General features: G+C 42.8%; 1 protein-coding gene across 1 annotated transcript; it reads left to right on the forward strand.

The window, feature by feature from the left end:
• Positions 1 to 1008: 1008 nt before the first annotated feature.
• On the forward strand, positions 1009 to 21824 carry bsnd (barttin CLCNK type accessory subunit beta). The gene is made up of 4 exons (XM_068036959.1): positions 1009 to 1397; positions 15677 to 15780; positions 16859 to 17113; positions 19213 to 21824. Exons 1-4 carry the CDS (start codon positions 1218 to 1220, stop codon positions 19652 to 19654), a joined length of 981 nt encoding a protein of 326 aa, XP_067893060.1. The 5' UTR covers positions 1009 to 1217; the 3' UTR covers positions 19655 to 21824.
• The last annotated feature ends 548 nt before the right edge of the window (positions 21825 to 22372 follow it).

The following is a 22372-nucleotide window of genomic DNA, read 5'->3' on the forward strand; positions in this document are numbered from 1 at the left end:
GCGACCTCAGGAATTCCAAAGTGTTTCATAGCCAAAGAAGTACGTTTGATGTGCAGTCACTGTTGTAATATAGGCAAATGCTGCAGTCAAATTGCATATGGCAAGGTCCTGCAAAAAGCGATAAAATAAATGATCAAAGATGTTTTGGTGGTGTTGATTAAAAAATAAATATTGGTCAGGGCACCAGGAAAACTCCACTGCTCATGTTGGAATTGTGGCATGGTAGATAGGTCCTTAGTTTAACGTCTCATCTGACAGACGGCACTTCTGACTGTGCATGACTCCAAATAGTTAGCCTAAATTATGTATTCAAGTCTCTGGAGTGGGGCTTGAACTCATGACCTCCTTACTTGAGATTGTTTAAAATACAGAGATGTTCCCAGCTACAGCTGTTAAGGTGTGTGAGACGTTCTGATAAACGGGAAGCAGCTTTATTATCATTATAAATAAGTGGCAATGGAACATAGAGAAAAAGGTGAACTAATTCAGCTCTGATTGTGCAATGGCAAATTTTTGGCAACTCACTTATTAAGACATCAAGGCTATCAGTAAATCTGACAAGGCTTACAAGGCTATGATTTTGCATGCAAATTGTTCAGCAGGGAAGAGTATGTATATTAAAATTACCCAGAGTTTGAAAGGTTAAATATTTTGAATGCAAATAGCTAATTAGCGGCTTCAAGCTATTTACAGTCCTGTAACCCTGAACACATTATGTCCATTTTCCCTTTCAGATTACATCACTCCTTCCTGAAAAGTATTCATAAAATACAGTGGTAAATACCATCTATTTTTTTTTAACTCTATCTCATATCTGATTATGTACAAAGTAGAAGGTATTCATTTGAATGTACCTTTTTATCTTTGTTATTGTAATTTGGGGAGTTATTGAAGAAATTCCAAATGGCTGAATGCCTGGAGGGAAGGTTATAGCTAAAGGCAATAAAGCTCCAGTAGTACGTGAGTTTATGGAGGTATTTCTGTTTATTATGTTCATTGGAGCTGACTGGAACAAACCTGAGCAGGACTGAGCTGTGTTTAATCTAAACTAGTAGCGCAACAGATTTAAAGGAGGCAAAAATCAACAATACCTATTTACTGATGAAATTGCAGCAGGGCAGATCATGCTACATGATCTTGAACTCAGAAGGAAAGTTGTAAGGAAAATCTACACGCTCCCTTGAAGGGTTCCTGAAAGCGTACCGACTGGCCAGTTGATGATGGCAGAGGACAAGACATTGCGCTATGGTCTTATCGTTCTGGGATTCTTTCTGATAATGGTTGGAATGTTCATTATGAATGTGGATAAGCCTGAGGTCTATGCAACCTTCTGTTGCATCGGGATTCTGATGGTCGTTGTGGGGATTATCTGGAGCATTTGTCAGTGCTATCCTAAGGTATGGAAAAAAAATAATCCTCCAGAAATAGGGAAATGATTTTAGGGGAATGAACAGGAGGGAATGGGAACATTTTCATCACAAGAGAGGATAAATTTGGGAGAGAAAAATGAGAACAGACACAAAAAGAGTGGGTTAAAAGACAAAAGCAGAGAAAGTAAGAGAACAATGAAGGGAAGATTGGGAATATCATGCTTATTTGACAGATAGGAACTTGCTACTGTGATGACAATCTATTTTATTGACACTATTTGTTCAGCGATAAGGAGGGACTGTGAAAATGCTACTGATCGTTCCAACAGAAAAGTGAGACCAGCATTTATGGTTTCTTTTTAAAATTGGGCTCTTGAAGCTACTCTCAGATCTCTCATGGAGTTGCTTACAGTAATGACAAGGACAGTATATGATTCTATTGCTAAAATGGAGTTTTGTTTAGTATAACCTGTCCCTTTAAGACAACAAAATTCAATTGCAAACACATTTGGTGAGGGAACCTGGAAGTAGCTTTCAAATTTCCAGTTTCGGGACAAAAAAAGCAGGTGGTAACTGCTTTTTTCTCTTTTTAGAAAATGTTTTAGACTCTAAAATGTGATAATAACTTACATTTAGGTAGCATCTTTAATGTCACAAAACATCCCATGGAGCTTTTCTTAAGTGTGACATTTGAAGTGCTATAGATACCAACAATGCAGACAAATGTAAAGTACTGCACATAAGAAGCCACCATGTGCACTCCATGAATGATGTCAAAATAACTGAGAATTATTGCTCAACTTGTCCAAATAATGCACAGCAGCAATCGCCAAAGTTAGTGTAATACAAGTCAGAAGATCTTGTGATGAAACTGTACACTGCTGTCATCAGGCTGTACTTTGTGTTGCAATGGGGAGAGTGTTGGGTATTTTTAGATGATTGAATGAAAATGGGTCTAATGACCTTTCTCATCTGTAAGCACTTTGTGATCTCACGAAAGCTCACATGGCCCTGCTCATGGTTAGTCAGAATAAATGCTAATACATTGCAGGTGTTTTTATTGCAAGAGGCCAGTTCTGGTTGCTGAGAAAGGAGAGAGAGACATTCAAATAGTGGAACAAGCCACAAGGCTGATCCCTAGGACTGGATTTTCCGTTTGGGGTCAGGACCCCAACGTCAGGATCGAATGCAGGTCCTGACCCCGCAACATGTCGGGAATAGTTTCCCGACAACAATTTCTGACGAGCTGGCCAATTAATGCCAGAGGTTGCCTTCGTCATCCAATTAAGGATAGCAGGTGAGCTTCCGAGGCTGGAGAGCCAATAGGACGCCCTCCAGCACAGACACATTGGCAGCCCCACCATCCAAGATGCAAGTTGCCTGCAGAGAAAGAGAGAGAGGGTGCCTCACAATGGAGGAAGCCTCTGAAGACCCGCTAAAAAAAAATTGATGTAAAAATGGCCACAGCAGCAAGGCCATGAATGTGGAGGGGCAACTCCTCCACTGGATGCCTAGTGGCCATACAGGCAATAGCAGGATGAAACATTGCTCCCCCATCTCCTGTCTGGAAGCCGCTTCCTCTCACTGGCCAAGTTTTGGCCACAGTGTGCGGCCCACCTGCCAACTGGAAAATTCCAGTCGGCGTGTGAGAAGGGCCTTAATAGATGCCTTAATTACCTCAGTTGGCTACTGGCCACTTTTGGTTGGTAGCTGTTCCAGTCCCAACCTGGCCTTATTGAAAATAGGTTGGGGGCTAGATGGTGCACAGAAACTGGCACGCCAGCCAGTGGTGCACAATTCCAGGCCTGCCCACCTCCAGTCCCACGTCCATTGGCCTTTGAAAACCCTGACCCTCATGTCAGTGTTTAGCTGCAAGAAAGTTTGGTTACAGCACCACCCCTGGAGCAAGTAGGAATGACAGGCATTCTCATAACACTTTTTTTTTAGAAGTAGCAACGGCCACCTCTGAAGAAAGTGAGAACAAGTGTTATCATTACAGCATTCCCCATTGATGATGGTAGAGGGAGAAGGGCTGGGGTGACACCATTATCAACTCAAGGTCTTTAATACAGTCTATAGACAGATCGATTATGGAAAAAATATTTGAATACGTGTTGATGATGGAGATCTAATTCACAACATTCACGTCAGAAAATCAAATGCTGGATGTCTGCCCACAATTTTCTGATATTCTGCCGTCAGGTATCCCTTGGCAAATTTATATTTCCTTCCCAGTTGGAGTGCTGTGTGCAAAGCACAATATCAGGGTAAAAGGATAGTTTAAAAATCTGCTGCAAGGCTTCAGTCAGTGTTCTGTCAGTCATTAGGAGGTGTGTAATAGCAGGATGGTGACTGCTTCCTCGATGGGAAGTACCAGGTCTCTGCATAGTGTCTCCCACATCTGAGATCAGAGTTTCAGGAATATTTTACCTTCCTGTATTTTGGTAGATAGCTGTCACTTCTAATACAGCATGGGACTTATTTTACCAAAAGTTGTACTAAGCAACAGTGAGCACAAAACTTATAAAGGCCAAAGAAAGAAAGTTTGTAGGCCACATTCATTCTGTTTTTCAAATTTGACTGTCAGCACAGAGTGTTAACTAATCTTTCCATGTAATAACAGCTGCTCACTGCAAAAATAATTCATTTTGTGAAAAACTTCAGAATATATCAATGGGCTGAGATGCTATATAGCCACTAAGTTACATCTTAATTTTTCAAGTTTGAACAAAATAATTACTGCATTCTGTGAGAAGTTATCACTGGGGAAGACTGTTGTCTGCAGGACAATGTTCCTGTCAAATTAAACGAATGGGGAAATTACGAGCTGGTGAATGTAGAAGCAGAAAATTCTCGGTACAGAGATACAGTGATATGCCAATTAGTAAGGTCAGTGAAGAGGTTGGATACCCCATGATAGATCACAGCGAAGTCTAAACAACACTAAAAGTATTCATCATGGTTTGTTATTATACCGCAACAAGAAAAAGCTGTAATTTTGGGTAATGTGAAAAAGATTTGTAACTGGTCCGGATACAGCACGTGAGTGCAACAAAAAGGCATCAGCACTACTGCATATGCAAGCACACATAATATGAGATGGGTCTCATATTTCAATAGTCAGGGTAAATACCAGTTTGAGGAATAACTGACATGTATAAGCCACTGATAGTCAGTCATGATGTGCAGCATAAACAACAGAAGGCGTGCAACAGTTTGTATTGCAAACAGTAAACTGTACAATCAAGACAAATCACTGAAAGGTTACCTGAGTAAACTGCGTTGAATGACATTTCTGCAAATAGTCATGCTCAGTGAAGCATTGACATAATTAAAGTAAGTGACCGAATAGTTTAAAGCTTAAATTACCATAAAGGTTTTATGGAATTCTGGATGTACTGAAGGCTTTTAGCACAGGTAGATAAGATGGTTAGGAAGGCATACGGGATACTTGCCTTTATTAGCCGAGGCATAGAATATAAGAGCAGGTAGGTTATGATGGAGATGTATAAAATGCTAGTTAGGTCACAGCTGGAGTACTGTGTACAGTTCCGGTCGCCACACTATAGGAAGGAGGTGATGGCACTGGAGAGGGTGGAGAGGAGATTCACCAGGATGTTGCCTGGGCTGGAGCATTTCAGCTATGAAGAGAGACTGGATAGGCTGGGGTTGTTTTCCTTAGAGCAGAGAAGGCTGAGGGGGGACCTGATAGAGGTACACAAAATTATGAGCAGCACAGATAGGAAGAAACCTTTTTCCTTAGTGGAGGTGTCAATAACCAGGGGGCATAGATTTAAGGTAAGGGGCAGGAGGTTTAGAGGGGATTTGAGGAAAAAATTTTCACCCAGAGGGTGGTTAGAATCTGGAACACACTGCCTGAAGGGGGTGGTAGAGGCAGGAACCCTCACAACATTTAAGAAGTATCTAGAGGAGCACTTGAAATGCCATAGCATACAAGGCTACGAGTCAAGTACTGGAAAATTAGAATAGATAGGCTTGATGGCTGGCGCAGACATGATGGGCCGAAGGGCCTGTTTCTGTGCTGTATGACTCTATGACTATAATTTACAGTGACTTATTCAGCTGGACCCTGCATGCTGTCCATACTGCTCTTTCCCATCAGCACTGCCAGAATACCACTCAAGCAATAGAAAGTCACTCTTGTAGTCTTCATTCTCCACTCCTTTATCCACTCCCCAAGAGAGCAGAGTCCAATTGAAATCAAATCTGGATAAACCTGAAAATGATCACTGTAAATGTATTCAATACCGGTGTTAAAATCTGCTTGGTTTGAAGTCTGAAAGTGAAAGCATGTTAAATTATATATGAATTCATCTTCTATAATGCATTATCTAACTGTATTTTCAATTCACAGTGACATAAATTCCCAAATTCCTAAGTGTTTGTTAACATAAGTAAGTATCTTATAGTCTGGGAGTGTAAGGAATTCGGGGTGGGATCCTCTTTTGGGCAGTGCTGCAAAATTCCATGGGACAGGCTGGCAAAAGTAGAATCGCACAATGATTGTTTCTGCACTATAAGTAGGATTTCAAGTTTGATTTTATTTATTTTTCTGAGAGCGGCTTAAATCTGCCAAGTGGAGCTACTGGCAAATCTTTAATGTATTTTAAATTCTTCTGCCTTTGGCCACAATGACCACTCCCCCGCCCCACTGCCTTCTCTCCACCACTCCCTACCCATGCGTGGCAGTATGCGCCTAAAATCTTCCTGCCCCCACACCAATGCTAGCAAGACAGACAGTGGCATAAATGGCATGGACACTTGCCACCTTCATGTTATTAACCTACCCTAGCATTTGGGGCGGGGACAATGATGGCCTTGACGCGCGAGCAAATGTTCTGCTTCACCACATAGCCATCAGCAAAGCAGCCCACTGGAAACATTGGAGCCGTAAACTCTGATTGTTTTCCATTTATCGCTGAAAAATCAGGCCCAGTTTATCCATACATCAGGGGGCAGTTTTTCAGTTTAAAGAATGGAGAATTCAGGATTTTAAAAAAAAAATTGAGATAGAAGAAATTTTTGTTGATTCATTGAACTGAAAAAGTGCAGGAATCAATTTCAAAGAAAACAACTTCAATGAGCTTTTCATTTTGTGGATTACTTGTAAATGCATCGCAAGGCTCATTCTAACACAGAGTTAGTTGAACGTCCAGTTGTTCACAGGATGCTTACATTCTTGGTTCATTCCACGATTTCCATCGTGCTCTAGCGCACCCTACAGATGGATCCTTCTCATAACTGCAATGTGGCAGCAGTGAATTGGGTTTAATCATTTCTTCAGCAGTTTTTCCTTTTGCCTCTTACTATAGATTTCGTATATTTGTTGAAATCAATAATTGTTTAACCATAACATTTTTTGAGCAAAAACTCCCTAAACCAGAAAAAAAATGCATGTAAAGCAATTCTTTCTTTTTCTTTTGGGCCTCCTTATCTCGAGAGACAATGGATATGCGCCTGGAGGTGGTCAGTGGTTTGTGAAGCAGCGCCTGGAGTGGCTATAAAGGCCAATTCTGGAGTGATAGGCTCTTCCACAGGTGCTGCAGAGAAATTTGTTTGTCGGGGCTGTTGCACAGTTGGCTCTCCCCTTGCGCCTCTGTCTTTTTTCCTGCCAACTACTAAGTCTCTTCGACTCGCCACAATTTAGCCCTGTCTTTATGGCTGCCCGCCAGCTCTGGCGAATGCTGGCAACTGACTCCCACGACTTGTGATCAATGTCACACGATTTCATGTCGCGGTTGCAGACGTCTTTATAGCGGAGACATGGACGGCCGGTGGGTCTGATACTAGTGGCGAGCTCGCTGTACAATGTGTCTTTGGGGATCCTGCCATCTTCCATGCGGCTCACATGGCCAAACCATCTCAAGCGCCGCTGACTCAGTAGTGTGTATAAGCTGGGGGTGTTGGCCGCTTCAAGGACTTCTGTGTTGGAGATATAGTCCTGCCACCTGATGCCAAGTATTCTCCGAAGGCAGCGAAGATGGAATGAATTGAGACGTCGCTCTTGGCTGGCATACGTTATCCAGGCCTCGCTGCCGTAGAGCAAGGTACTGAGGACACAGGCCTGATACACTCGGACTTTTGTGTTCCGTGTCAGTGCGCCATTTTCCCACACAATAAAAGACCAACAAAAACAAAGTAAAAATCATATCTCTGGTGATATGAGTAACTGTGCCACCGGCAGGATCCCAGTTCGATTTACGTTGGTTTGATAAAGTCCTAATCTATATAGTAATACAGCTTTTAATTTATTTGCTGGGGGCATTAGTCTTTGCATTTTGTAAACCATAACAATATATAATCTCATTAGAAGTTGTTATAGCCAGGAGAGGAGGGTGAGGAAGTAGGGTGAGGAAGTGGGGTGGGGGGGGGGGGGTCCCAGGCTGCCATCTTGTCCTTCCTCTTACTTGACCACAACAGGGTTTATTCCTTTTTTAAACAGTGGTTGTGCTTACCACCTCAGTGAATGTTTTACCTCATACCTTTAATGTGACCCTAAAAGAACCAATCGGACAGGTTTTCTTAAATTTAAACAAGAAAGAGGTGAGATTATACTTAACAATCTAAACCCTATCTAAAAAACATACGCTGCCCATTCACGCACACATTCACATGAGAACTACACACACATAAATAGATTACAGAGGGAAAAGTAGACTTTGTGGTTGGATTATAGTCCAGAATAAATGGAAATTAATACACAGTCTGTGAGGTTGGATGATTCAGTGGTCTTCCGGCTGAAGTTGTACTTTTGAAGTTTTTGGCTGGTCAAAGTGCATTTTGTGGCGGGCCCACTTAGCTGAGGTCTTCCTGTAGGTGGCTTTCTTCCCCTACTCTCTGTCTGTAGCAATCTGCAGGCTTGGAGGGTTCACATTCACAGACGGTTTTCAAACTTGTGGTGTTAGCTGGAGAAAGAGAGCTGCGAGACGGAGGCACACAGCCTTTCTGCTGCTGCACTGTCTGAATTATTAGCTTGACTTTTTGTTCAAGGAAACACCCAGCTTTCACAGAGATGGAAAACAAACAGTCACATGACTGCCTCATTGTATTCTCTGCAATCTTCTAATGAGATTCAAGGTTCGGAATTGGCTCCCCATACTCAGAATGCCAAAATTTACACCTGGAGGGGTGTGCTCTTCCAAAGTCAAGATGTTAAGATTGCCTTGAATGCTGTGCAAATGAAGCAATCTTAGGTAATTCAATCACTTAGAGCAAGCCATCTGGTTCACTAATGTCCTGTAGGGAAGGAAATTTGCTGTCCTTACCTGGTCTGGCCGATATGTGACTCCAGACCCACAGCAATGTGGTTGACTCTTAAATGCCCTAGCAAGCCACTCTGTTGTATCTAACCGCTATGAAGTCAATAAGGAATGAAACCAGACGGACCACCTGCCATCAACCTAGGCAGCGGAAATGATAACGGCAAACCCAGCCCTGTCAACCCTGCAAAGTCCTCCTTACTAACATCTGGGGGCTTGTGCCCCAGTTGGGAGAGCTGTCCCACAAACTAGTCAAGCAATAGCCTGATAGTCATACTCACAGAACCATACCTTACAGACAATGTCCCAGACACCGCCATCACCTTCCCTGGATATGTCCTGTTCCACCAGCAGGACAGACCCAGCCGAGGTGGTAGAACACTGGTATAAAGTCGGGAGCGAGTTGCCCTGGGAGTCCTTAACATTGACTCTGGACTCCATGAAGTCTCATGGCATCAGGTCAAACATGGGCAAGGAAACCTCCTGTTGGTTACCACCTACCGCCACAACCAGCTGATGAATCAGTACTTCTCCATGTTGAACACCACTTCAAGGGAGCACTGAAGGACACAGAATATACTCTGGGTGGGGGACCTCAATGTCCATCACCAAGAGTGGCTTGGTAGCACCACTATTGACCAAGCTGGCCGAATCCTAAAGGACATAGCTGCTAGACTCTGTAAGCGGCAGGTGGGTAAAACAAGAGGGTAAAACATACTTGACCTCGTCCTCACCAATCTGCCTGCCTCAGATACATCTGTCCATGACAGTATTGGTAGGAGTGACCACCGCACAGTCCTTGTGGAGATGGAGTCCTGCCTTCACATTGAGGATACTCTCCATCGTGTTGTGTGGCACTACCACCATGCTAAATGGGATAGATTTCGAACAGATCTAGCAATGCAAAACTGGGCATCCATGAGATGCTGCGGGCCATCAGCAGCAGCAGAATTGTACTCAACCACAATCTGTAACCTCATGGCCTGGCATATCCCCCACTCTACCATTACCATCAAGCTTGGGGATCGATCCAAGTTTAATGAAGTGTGCAGGAGGGTATGCCACGAGCAGCACCAGGCATTCCTCAAAATGAGGTGTCAACCTGGTGAAGCATAAGCAGCAGGCGACAGACAGAGCTAAGTGATCCCATAACCAATGGATCAGATCTAAGTTCCGCAGTCCTGCCACATGCAGTCCTGAAAGGTGGTGGATAATTAAACAACTAACTGGAGGAGGTGGCTCCACAAATATCCCCATCCTCGAGGATGGGGGTGCCCAACACATCAGTGCGAAAGAGAAGGCTGAAGCATTTAAAATAATCTTCAACCAGAAGTGCTGAGTGGATGATCCATCTCGGCCTCCTCCTGAAGTCCCCAGCATCATAGATTCCAGACTTCAGCCAATTCGGTTCACTCCGTGTGATATCATGAAACAACTGAAGGCACTGGATACTGCAAAGGCTATGGGCTCTGACAATATTCCAGCAATAGTACCGAAGACCTGTGCTCCAGAACTTGCCGTGCCCCTAGCCAAGCTGTTCCAGCACAGCTACAACACTGACATCTACCCGGCAATGTGGAAAATTGCCCAGGTATGTCCTGTACACAAAAAGCAGGACAAATCCAACCGGGCCAATTACTGCCCCATCAGCCTACTCTCAATCATCAGGAAAGTGATGGAAGGTGTCATCAACAGTGTTATCAAGCAACACTTGCTTAGCAATAACCTGCTCAGTGACGCTCAGTTTGGGTTCCGCCAGGACCACTCAGCTCCTGACCTCACTACAACCTTGGTTCAAACATGGACAAAAGAGCTGAATTCAAGAGGTGAGGTGAGAGTGACTGTCCTTGACATCAAGCATTTGACTGAGTATGGCATCAAGGATCCCTAGTAAAACTGGAGTCAATGAGAATCAGGGGGGAAACGCTCCGCTGGTTGGATTCATACCTAGCGCAAAGGAAGATGGCTGTATTTGTTGGAGGTCAATCATCTCAGCTCAGGACATCACCGCAGGAGTTCCTCAAGGTAGTGTTCTAGGCCCAACCATCTGCAGTTGCTTCATCAATGATCTTCCTTCAATCATAAGGTCAGAAGTGGGGATGTTCGCTGATGATTGCACAATGTTCAGCACCATTCATGACTCCTCAGAAACTAAAGCAGTCCGTGTAGAAATGCAGGCTTGGGCTGATAAGTGGCAAGTAACATTCATGTCACAGAAGTGCCAGGCAGTGACCACCTCCAACAAGAGAGAATCAAACCATCTCCCCTTGTCATTCAATGGCATTACCATCGCTGAATCCCCCACTATCAACATCCTGGGGGTTACCACTGACCAGAAACTGAACTGGAGTAGCCATATAAATACCGTGGCTACAAGAGCAGGTCAGAGGCTAGGAATCCTGAGGCGAGTATCTCACCTCCTGACTCCCCAAAGTCTGTCCACCATCTACAGGGCACAAGTCAGGAGTGTGATGGAATACTCTCCACTTGCCTGGATGAGTCCAGCTCCAACAACACTCAAGCAGTTTGACACCATCCAGGACAAAGCAGCCCGCTTGATTGGCACTCCATCCACAAACATTCACTCCCTCCACCACCGACGCACAGTCGCAGCAGTGTGTAGCATCTATAAGATGCACTGCAGCAATGCACCAAGGCTCCTTAGACAGCATCTTTCAAACCTGCGACCTCTACCACCTAGAAGGACAAGGGCAGCAGATGCATGGGACGCCACCACCTGCAAGTTCCCCTCCAAGCCACACACCATCCTGACTTGGAACTCTATCGCCATTTCTTCACTGTCACTGGGTCAAAATCCTGAAACTCCATTCCTAACAGCACTATGGGTATACCTTACCCCACAGAGACTACAGCGGTTCAAGAAGGCAGCTCACCACCACCTTCTCTTGGGCAATTAAGGATGGGCAATAAATGCTGGCCGAGCCAGCAACGCCCACATCCCATGAACAAAGAAAAGAAAAGCCATTGTTCTGGGCCCCTGCGCCTCAGACCTCTGTCTCCAGTTGGGCCTTAGAATGTGAAAAAATGTTTCAGATGCAAACTGCAGTGGTCATCTTAGCTGCCAGTTTTTTTTTAAGTTAACTGCATGATTTTTTCCATTCAAAGTTTAATCTAAATTTCCAACCTATAAATGAATCTTCCTTATTTGGCATATCGTTTTTCTTGTCAAAGTGCATAAATAATAGTACAAAAGTGAAAGTATTTACTTTATAATAATAAAACTATACATAGTAAAAGCATAGCAAAAACAGAATGCACCGTGTCAAGAAAACCCTAGATGCCAAATGAGAAATATTTATTTTATCGGTTGAAAACTTACCTTATTACTTTTAATGGGAAAAACTCCTGCAGTAACTTTAAAAAAAACTAGCAGCCAAGATGGCCACTGCCATTTACAGCTGAAATACCTGGAGATTGAACTGGAGACAAAAAGTCTAACAAGAAGCCCAGCCAGAACAATGGCTTGCTCTAAGTGATTGAATTACCTAAAATGGCTTCATTATCACGGTAGTCAAGGCCATCTTCACACTTTGACTTTGAAAGAACCAACCCCCTCCAAGTGTGAATGGGCATCCTGGGGCTTGTAGGCCTTGAATTTCATTAGAAGATTCCAGAAAAAACCTTATTAGAAACAAAGGGGTTTGAGAGAACTATGTGACCGCCGTTCATCTATGAAGAAACTAGATGTTTTGTTACAGAGACAAGTAGTAACAGAGTGTGCAGCAACTGAAGTCTGCGTCCTTCCCTTTCTCCCTCTTCTATCTCTTTCCCCAGAAAACATCAAGTTTGAAAACATAGAAAAATAGAAGCAGGAGTAGGCCATTCGGCCCTTTGAGCCTGCTCCACCATTCAATATGATCATGGCTGATCATCCAAACTCAATACCCTGTTCTACGACTGGGGGATCCTCCAAGCCAACAGACTACTACAGCCAGCAACCAGGGAAGAGAGCCAACTACAGATTCTGCCTTCAGGAAAACCCTCAGCAAAGCAAGCCAGCCAAAATACACCTTGACCAACCAAGAACTTGAAGAATACAGCTTCAGCCGAAGACTATTGGATCATCCACTTTACAGATTGTATATAAATTCCATTTATTCTGGACTTTAATCTAAGCATCAAATCTATTTTCCCTCCTGTAATCTATTTGTGTGTGTGTGTGATTGTGTGCATGAATGTGTAGCGTATTTTTAGTATTTTTAAATCAGGTTAGAGTGTTAAGTATAATAAACTTACCTCTTGTTTAAACTCAAGAAAACCTGTCCGATTGTTTTTTTCACAATCGCTTTAAAGGTAATAGGTAAAACTCTCATGGGGGTGTTAAGCAAAACCACTGTTTAAAAGGAATAATCCTGTTGCAGTCAACTAAGAGGAAGGGGCAAGAAGGGAGCCTGAGACCTCCTCCTCACCTCGCTGTAACAGCTGGAAATAGCCTGCAGGTCTGGCAGCATTTGCGGAGAGAGCAACAGAGTTAACATTTCAGGTCGATGACCTTTCATTTCAGACTTCCAGCATCTGCAGTATTTTGCTTTTATCACAGTAAAAGTGTCTCTGGTTTTGGCCATTGTTAGGACCTTTTCCTTTGGTTTTAAAGTTTGTTGTTTATAGTCTATATAGAGCATCAGAAACCCACTGAAGTGGGGAGCATAAACCTGCGCTCCTGAGTATTAGAACTCTAACATCTCATATCAGTGCCAGGAATCAAGCCTGTCTTTTACTATTCTGTGCCCAAGTGTTAGGGATATAAATTGGTCCTCATTGCATCTGTTTTATAGGCGTAAAATGATGTAGAAAGGGTCAATTTTGGTGTGCAACTTCTTATGTCCCAAGGACGCTTGAAAAACACTGGACCCAAAATTGTGCCTGGCCTTTTTTCAGGTGCCTGGGGCAGCCAACCAAAACAGACAGTGAAGGGGCCTAACATCTATGTTAGGACATTTACCAGGAATGGGCTACCCTGAGGCTTGCTCCGCTCAGGTTGTTGGGATGTGAATGTGACTTAGCCAGTGCAGCTAGGAAAGGTAATTGAACAATTCTTTTAAAAATTCTGTGTAGCCAGGAGGAGGAGTGTGGGTTACCTGAGAGTCACAGCCAATGAGAAGTTGCATGTTTGCATCAGGTGAGCTGCCTATGGAGGCGTGTCAGGTGCTGCTGCTCACCCTGAATATTTCAATGAGGCCTGAGGACCGATATTTTGTAATCCTCATGCTTCCATCTTCAGCTGCGTGAATCAGTCCCTGCACACATTTCGCCCTTTAAAAATGGTCTACAAGAATTTCTAGGCCTTTTGCCTCCTACACTGCAACCATGCTTAAAGTGAAATTTGCTAGAAAGGGATTCACCTCTTCCATAATCTTCAACACCCAAACCCCTTGACTAGTAATCTTTTGCCCTGCCTGTGACTTTTAATACAATTGATCTTTGCCATCAGTTATAGCATTATATACTTTTGTGTGTAGTTTGTGTTTCAACAAAAGGTATTTTTCCCCTCTACTGTCTGCTGGTAGTATGTGACCATTCATAGTATGGGTTGACATGCACCATGGGTTACAGTTCAATTTTGCAGGGCTTTAACAAGGGTGTTCTTGTAAAGTCTGGCCCATGTCCATTGTTTTGCTGCAGGACCTTAGCATATCAAAAAGGGATGTGAAATGAAGCAAATCAATTATTAAATACTTCAGTTAAATTATTAGATTTCTTCATAACTGCACTTAATATTATACCATAACACTTTAATTCATTGAGTAGTGCAAACAAGAAAACATCGCAATTGCACTAATGTTGTACGGTTCCCAAACCAAATCTGGTTGCATAAATTAAACAGGGAACTGTCCTTCCTCATCTATTTTTCTCAGTATATGAGTAATGCTGAAAAAGTCCCATTTTTATTGCCCATCCTCAGCTGCCCTGAGAAGGCTGTGGGCCTTCTCCTTGGAGGTTCTGGCTGATGGCACTCCTACAGTTGTGATATTGAGGAAATTCCAGGTGTATTAACATGGTAACAATGAAGAAATGGTGTATAACCTGCAGAATAGTTCCATATTGTCAACAAGGCAGACACTCTGTAGACCTCTTTCTTTTCTTCCTTGTGCACCCTGGACATCAGCACATTCTTCCCCCTTTTAAAGAAATACCTGCACCAATAGATCCTTCACAATGCTCTTTAGTTAAAGGGGATTCAAACTCAGCAGCTAGTATTATGGCTACACAGCTCATCTCACAGTAATTACATATATAACCTTAAATCAAACTTATATCTGCCATATCCCTCCCATGTCAATTAGTACACACTCCTTAACTGATAGTGTGAATAAAGGTAAGGCTATCATCTTGCAGAACAAATTGGTGCACAATGCCTGCCACAGATTGGCCCCTGAAGGGGACTTTCTCAACTTTATGTTCCTCACCCACTTTGAGGAGAAGGCTTGTGGGAGACACTCAGCTCTCTTGCTGTGGGAGGTGGCAAGATTGGTAACATCTTGCTGGTGCCAGTGTACTGATCAAGCACTTGTGCTGTCATCTTGGCAACCCTATGAAGCACAGCATAGCTACAACCTTCCACCTACTTCTCTGTCTCCTTAATCCCAAGAAGGCGATGTTCAGCAACTCCTAGTTTCAACCCTTCTTTCCTAAGCTCCATCAAAGGGAAATATGGCACAGGAGGAGGAAGATCTTGGCCAAGAAGATAATGAAGACTAAGCCACCCAGGACTGGGAGCTGCATAGGATTTTTTTTTCCTCTTAGGACAGTAGCACATGCCATGGCTTCAGCTGCCCCCCTCTTGACATAACTGGAATGAGTTACAAGATATTTGACGGGTTCAACTCATTCTTGCACTATATTATGTAAACTCTGAGATCGGATTAAGAATTGAATGTCACTGAAGCACCTGGTTTCACTTCTAATGTTTACTAAAAAGTGAATGGTTTCTAGTTTAACTGCAGTATTAGTTGACAGTGGGATTTTTTTTAATGTGATTTTCTGATAGACAGACTTCTTTTGTAGATCACATTCGTTCCTCCCATCGAGTCAGACACAGAGCACTTGTTTCCGCAAAAACATCAGATTCCAACCTCCTTGTCAGAGTGTGGGGTTCCTCTCCAAACAAGGTAATTTATCCTGAATGCTGAGTTATGGATGACTGTTGATATTCTTTAGTGGACAGGACTTACTATACCCGTCTCTACACATTCCTGATCTCATTGAAATGAATCTGGAATTTGTGCAAATGAGAAGGATTTTCAGCTTAAAGGTAGTTCATGTAGCAGCCCAAACATAAATATTATGATGTAACACAGCAGTACACAAACAGAATTGAGTGGGAGGGATAGGTCACACAAAACTTTAATTGTATTTGAAGAGATTTGTTGTTGGTAGATAATATGGCTGAAGCATATGTCAGTGACAGAAGTTGTATCTAGACTTTGGAACCAATGATAACGTCGTATCCAATCTCTGGTCATGGTCTGAGTCTGATCTGGAGTTCTAGCAACAAGTTCTGCGCCAAATTCCTGGCTATGATGAGAGTCAGCATTTGATTCCTGTTCGTAAACATCAGAGAGGTCGGAAAATCTAGCTTCGATTCCCGCTGTTCTAGCAATGGACATCCATTTATTTCCCTGGAGCACTAATGGTCTGCATAAAGTCAATCCTTGGGTGTCCCCTGGTGCACAAGATTAAAAGATGAATAAGGATAAGGAAAGGCCATTATAGCTTAGCATTCCAGAAAGAAAACCTACAGTTCCATCCCCTTTCCATAAACGATTTAAGGATTTTGCTTGTACTCTACCTGATTGTCCATTTCTAATGTTGATCATTTTTTGTGTGAAAAACTTCCAGATATCAATATTAATTTTGCCTTGTCCTAGTTTTGGTTGTACCTCTTTTTCTGCTATTGTGGTTTACTTTAAAGTAATGCATGGATTTACATGTTTTTTTTACTGTTTCCCATTTTATTTACTTCTATGAGAGCCTTTCTAAATCCTTTCTTTCAAAGCCTAAAAGCTTTGTATCCTCATAGCTAAAACTCAGTTCTCTCACTTTGGCGACCAGATTTGTGACTAATGTTGCACTATGTCCAGGTCTTAAAAATCACCCTTGTATTTAGTAACCAAAACTGGACACAGTACTCTAGGAGATTTGCATCACTGAGCCCCTATTAAATATAACTTGTTTTGTTTTTTTCAGCTCCCAGAGTCCATATACCTCCTGTGAAGAGGCTGAACAGTTTGAGAAAAATCTTCCTATTTATGGGCAGATCCAGCACTGGAAGGTGATTAGCACTGGAGATCCCCCTGGAGTGAACTCTCTTCCCACCTCACTCCAGTCAGAACACATGGATATAGAAGGTCAATCTTCTGTGAAGGCAGAGGCTCTGGTCCACAGAGACTCTGGGAGTGATGGGGAGACCTGTACCAGCGACATAAGCCTTTCTTGTAGAACGTGAGCTGTCTTTCCTTTTTACATGTATTTTTACATTTTATTTCCTTATCCCCAGATCTACTGGCCGTGCATGTACAGGTTCCTGGCTGAGATTGAACCTCTAAAAAAAATTAAGGTAGACAGTGAAGGTGGACAGTTCAGAAAACAAAGTTTTTAACCCATTCAAAAAATAAAGATTATGCATTCACAGACTTCCCACGACTTAAGCACTCAAGGACTGGGGAATTTCATATACCACACAGATAATATTACTTCAAAGGAATAATTTTGTCAAAGTTTGTTCAAGGTACCTGTTTCAAATTTAGAGTCTGACACAATTATCTACTTGGTTCAGTGGCATCATTCACTCTGTTACAACCAGGTGAGAGGGGTCTAGGGGTTCCCTCTCAGCCTTTGCCTGATCTAACCGTAACAGGGTTTAATTTTTTAAAACATCGTGTTTTAGCTCCCCCTCAGTGAATCCTTGTTCGCTGCTTTCCAATTGTAAGGCAAAGAAATCAAATCAGACAGGTTTTCTTAGATTTAAGCAAGAAAGGTGGAAGTTTATTAATCTTAAACTCTAATTTGGGTAACGGCTACGAATACGCGACACGACCACGCTAGCATACATATGCAATAAACGCACACGCAGATAATGACAGAAAAAGCAGAAAGAATAAAGGGGAAAAGTTTGAGGCAATATCTGGTAGTTATTTACGGCCCTTTGAGTTCGATGTGGAGTCTTTGGTTGCTGTTAAGTCTTGCTGTTTGTTGGGGCCCAGTGCAAGCTTTAACTTGTTTCGATGTAGGAGTCTTTTCTCTTTTGAGGTTTACATGTCTTCAATGGGTCCAGAGGCTTGTGAGAAAGCGAGAGAGAGCCAGCGAGGAAAGACAGCTCTCTTGTTCCAGGTTCAGTTGCAACTGCAGTCTGAATTCAAACTGTCCTGTGTCTAGTTCAAAAAGCCTGGACCAGCCGGTTAGTCGTATGACCAGCTGGCTTAACCACTCCTGCGTTTGAGGATTCCAAAGCTCTTGGTGGGTGGGTGGGGGGAGCGGGGGGGGGCGTAGTGCTGTCTCTCACCCCGACAAGATGTGGATCACCATTGCCCAGCCCAATTTCTGTTAATTGAATCTGTGAGCAATTCTTTCATCTCTCCAAGCAGCTGGAGCACTGTGTACAGTTCTGGGCACCACACTATAGGAAGGATGTGATGGCACTGGAGAGGGTGCAGAGGAAATTCACCAGGATGTTGCCTGGGCTGGAGCATTTCAGCAAAGAAGAGAGACTGGAAAAGCTAGGGTTGTTTTCCTTTGAGCCGAGAAGGCTGAGGGGGGACCTGATTGAGGTATATGAAATTATGAGGGACATTGATGGGATAGATAGGAAGAAACTTTTCCCCTTAGCGGAGGGGTCAATAACCAGGGGGCATAGATTTAAGGTAAGGGGCAAGAGGTTTAGAGGGGATTAGAGGAAAACTTTTTTCACCCAGAGGGGGTTGGAATCTGGAACAACTGCCTGAAGGGGTGGTAGAGGCAGGAACCCTCACAACATTTAAGAAGTATTTAGATGAGCACTTGAAACGTCATAGCATACAAGGCTACGGGCCAAGTGCTGGAAAATGGGATTAGAATAGATAGGTGCTTGGCCGGCACAGACACGATTAGCCGAAAGGGCCTGTTTCTGTGCTGTGTAACTCTATGACTCTATGTCTGTCTCTTAGTATGCAAATGTCCTCCAGCCAAGTGCCTGGTGATCTCTTTTTAACAAGTCATTTCTTCATTCCGGCAACAGTTTAAAAATTAATGTTCATATGATGAAATTAATATGCCTCATTCTTGGCAGGTGGGGGTCTTCATGACAACTCCCATAAGCAGTTTGAGTACTTTGCTTTTTATGGAAGTTGACTCACACTTCCCTATATCAACTTGTATGGTAGTGTATCAGAGGGGTGTAGTTTGTAACACAAATACCCTCGTGATCTGAAACATATAATCACGTCTTTCACATGTGCACTTATTCAATTAACTCCTATTCAGGTTACTGCAGCCTTACATAACATTTGACAAAATCAGTGATCAGTGTTCAGTCTCATTAACTTTCTTTCTTTGTCCATTTGCAGCAAGGGAAGAGGATGTAGTGAGGCTCCTCTTGCCACCTTCCAGGAAAGCTTGAACACCTCAGTCAGTCCTTCTTCCTCAAACAGCCTGTCTCTTCTCAGACACAGGTCAGTCCTCCCCTCTTGCTTCAGAGACAAAGGCCTGAATCACCCAGCTAGGAGTGAAAACACCACCTTAATTGACTCCGTGTCTTCGGACAGTCCAAGTCTGTGTAATCAGCTAGCTGCCAGTACCTCTGAGATTGATCAGAGGGATGCCACAAGCATTGCAATTCCACTGCCTTTTAAACTTGAACAATCTGCAACCAGGGAGAGTCAGAAACAAGAGAGCCAGATAGAAGCTGAAATGTTTTATGGGATATATGATGAAGAACATGGAAGGAATCCTTATATTTCTGAGGAATCAGAACAAGAAGAATTCCACTCTGATGAAATTTCTGTATAAAGTGAGCATCACCTTCAGTGTCTTAGTAAACAATTACATACTGAAGATCAGTAACATCTTCCTATTGGCCCTCAGTGATATTGTCCGTATTGAACCTTTTTACAAAAATACATTTTAAAAAAATCAGCAGACTAGACAGGAAGTTAATGACAATACTTTGAAACATAATTTCTTTTTTAAAAATGCTATGCTAAAAATGAGCTTCACTCTTTAAATTATTATTCAAATGTTTTAGAATATTAATTCATATAATATACATTTTATCGTGAATTGTTCCATGTCCTCCCTTCTTCCCTACATTTTACTAGCATTCCTGGGGGGTCCCAGTGGATTTTTGTGTTTTCTGCCATATTTCCTGTGGTTGCCATGTGTCAGGTGGCAATAAATATCCTCTAGCACTCTTCACTCCCTCCGCACAACTCCAGTGACTTACCTCGTGAATACCCCAGTCTCGGTCAAGATCTTCAGTGAGAATCTTCGTTCCAATCTTCAGGGGGCTTCTTCCCTTTTCAGGTCCCCTCTCGGATTATCCAGTGTTGCTGCAGCACCACCAGGATTCTACTGTCCCACTGGTGGGCTCCCTCTTTATGGTGGCGCCCCGACACAGGAAAATTGGGTTTGGGTTGGGTTGGCAGGCGGACAGGCAGGCGGAAATACCAACCCACCAAAGAGGAGAATCCAAGCCATGATGTCACTCCTTCATTACCATGCAATTTAGATATTCCATACCATATCTGAGTAGTTGTAGTAACTGACCATCATCATGTCCAGTGGAAAGTTCCAGAAGTGATGGCAGTTGGCAGGGAGGAAGTGAAATGCATCCATAGCCAATTTTATGCCCCCGCCTAACTCCAGATCTGCCCAAAATCAGATGGAATCTGAATAGAAAATTCCAGCTCTTATGTGTATACATTAGATTCTACCTGTTCTGTATATGTACCATTGTATTGCATCCTGCACTTAACTTAATGCATTTTGCCCATAGCATAGAGATAAAATGATGTCACCTAAACCAGTTTTATACTTTTTAAAAGAGCCATGTTGAACAACTTGGAAACATTTGCACACCAAGATAATTAATTTTTAAAGAAGCTATAGTCAGGAGATGGTTTTGGCGTTAAAGAAGCTCTTTTTATTTTCATGGTTGTTGCTGCTAGAATCATTCCTTATTAATCTGCCAACTGCCAACAATGCTGCTATTTATAAAATCAAAATTAAATATAAAGGATGCATATTGACTCTTAAAACAGAAAGAAATATTTTTTCAGTAAAGCTATCTCTTCCTGTCAAATAAAACAAATAAACACAAGGGACACAATATATTCAGTTGGTTCCACTAGCCATCTCAATAAATCACATTTTAACCATTATATAGAGTTCTTTACATAGAGGCTTGCATAGTTTACACCATTTTTCTTGAAAGCATTTAGTAGGGTTTCAGCTGAAGGGCAAATAGGGCATGCAATACCATGGCTATAGTGTCTGGGATGTAAGCAAACTTGATTGGTGATTCAGCGATAAAAGATGAATGAACAGGAGAGCAACCAGGTCAAGAAGAAGTAGCGATGTTAAATCAGACTTTAACATATGAAGTATGTCCGAGTGTATCAAGCCTGTGTCCTCAGTACCTTGCTCTACGGCAGCGAGGCCTGGACAACGTATGTCAGCCAAGAGCGACGTCTCAATTCATTCCATCTTCACTGCCTCCGGAGAATCCTTGGCATCAGGTGGCAGGACCGTATCTCCAACACAGAAGTCCTCGAGGCGGCCAACATCCCCAGCATATACACCCAACTGAGCCAGCGGCGCTTGAGATGGCTTGGCCATGTGAGCCGCATGGAAGATGGCAGGATCCCCAAGGACACATTGTACAGCGAGCTCGTCACTGGTATCAGACCCATCAGCCATCCATGTCTCCACTTTAAAAACATCTGCAAACGCGACATGAAGTCCTGTGACATTGATCACAAGTCGTGGGAGTCAGTTGCCAGTGATTGCTAGAGCTGGCGGGCAGCCATAAAGGTGGGGCTAAAGTGTGGCAAGTCAAAGAGACTTAGCAGTTGGCAAGAAAAAAGACAGAAGCGCAAGGGGAGAGCCAACTGTGTAACAGCCCTGACAAAAATTTTTTATCTGCAGCACCTGTGGAAGAGTCTGTCACTCTAGAATTGGCCTTTATAGCCACTCCAGGAGCTGCTTCACAAACCACTGACCACCTCCAGGCGCTTACCCATTGTCTCTCGAGACAAGAAGGCCAAAGAAGAAGAACATATGAAGAAATATAAGAGCAAATATAAATAGTGGGAAAGCGTGAAATGTTCAAATACAAAAAGTAAACTAGGACAGTATGACATTGTTCAAAATAAAATGTATTTTAAAGGCTTTTGCATTACTTACCTAAAAATTTTCTGATATTTGCTTTGCAGCTAGGGTTTCATGCCATTGGAATGTTCTGTTATGCTCTAAGAAACCATGGTATGTTATGGAAAGTTACAAGAGATCTTGTTCTACTTTTGTAGATAGAAAGAGCAAAATGAAAAAAAATGAAATCATATGTATGAATATACAAAAAAAGGACAGGAAAAGACTAAATGGTCCATCCAGCCAGTCCCATTGGGAGTTGGCGAAGTCTTAACCTCTCTCACCTCCTTTACAACTTTCCTTAAAAACCATCCTTTTTAATCAAGCTTCTGGTCATTCCAGCTAATATCTCCTTCTTTT

Source organism: Heterodontus francisci, chromosome 8 (assembly GCF_036365525.1).
Source record: "Heterodontus francisci isolate sHetFra1 chromosome 8, sHetFra1.hap1, whole genome shotgun sequence".
NCBI classification, from domain to species: domain Eukaryota; kingdom Metazoa; phylum Chordata; class Chondrichthyes; order Heterodontiformes; family Heterodontidae; genus Heterodontus; species Heterodontus francisci.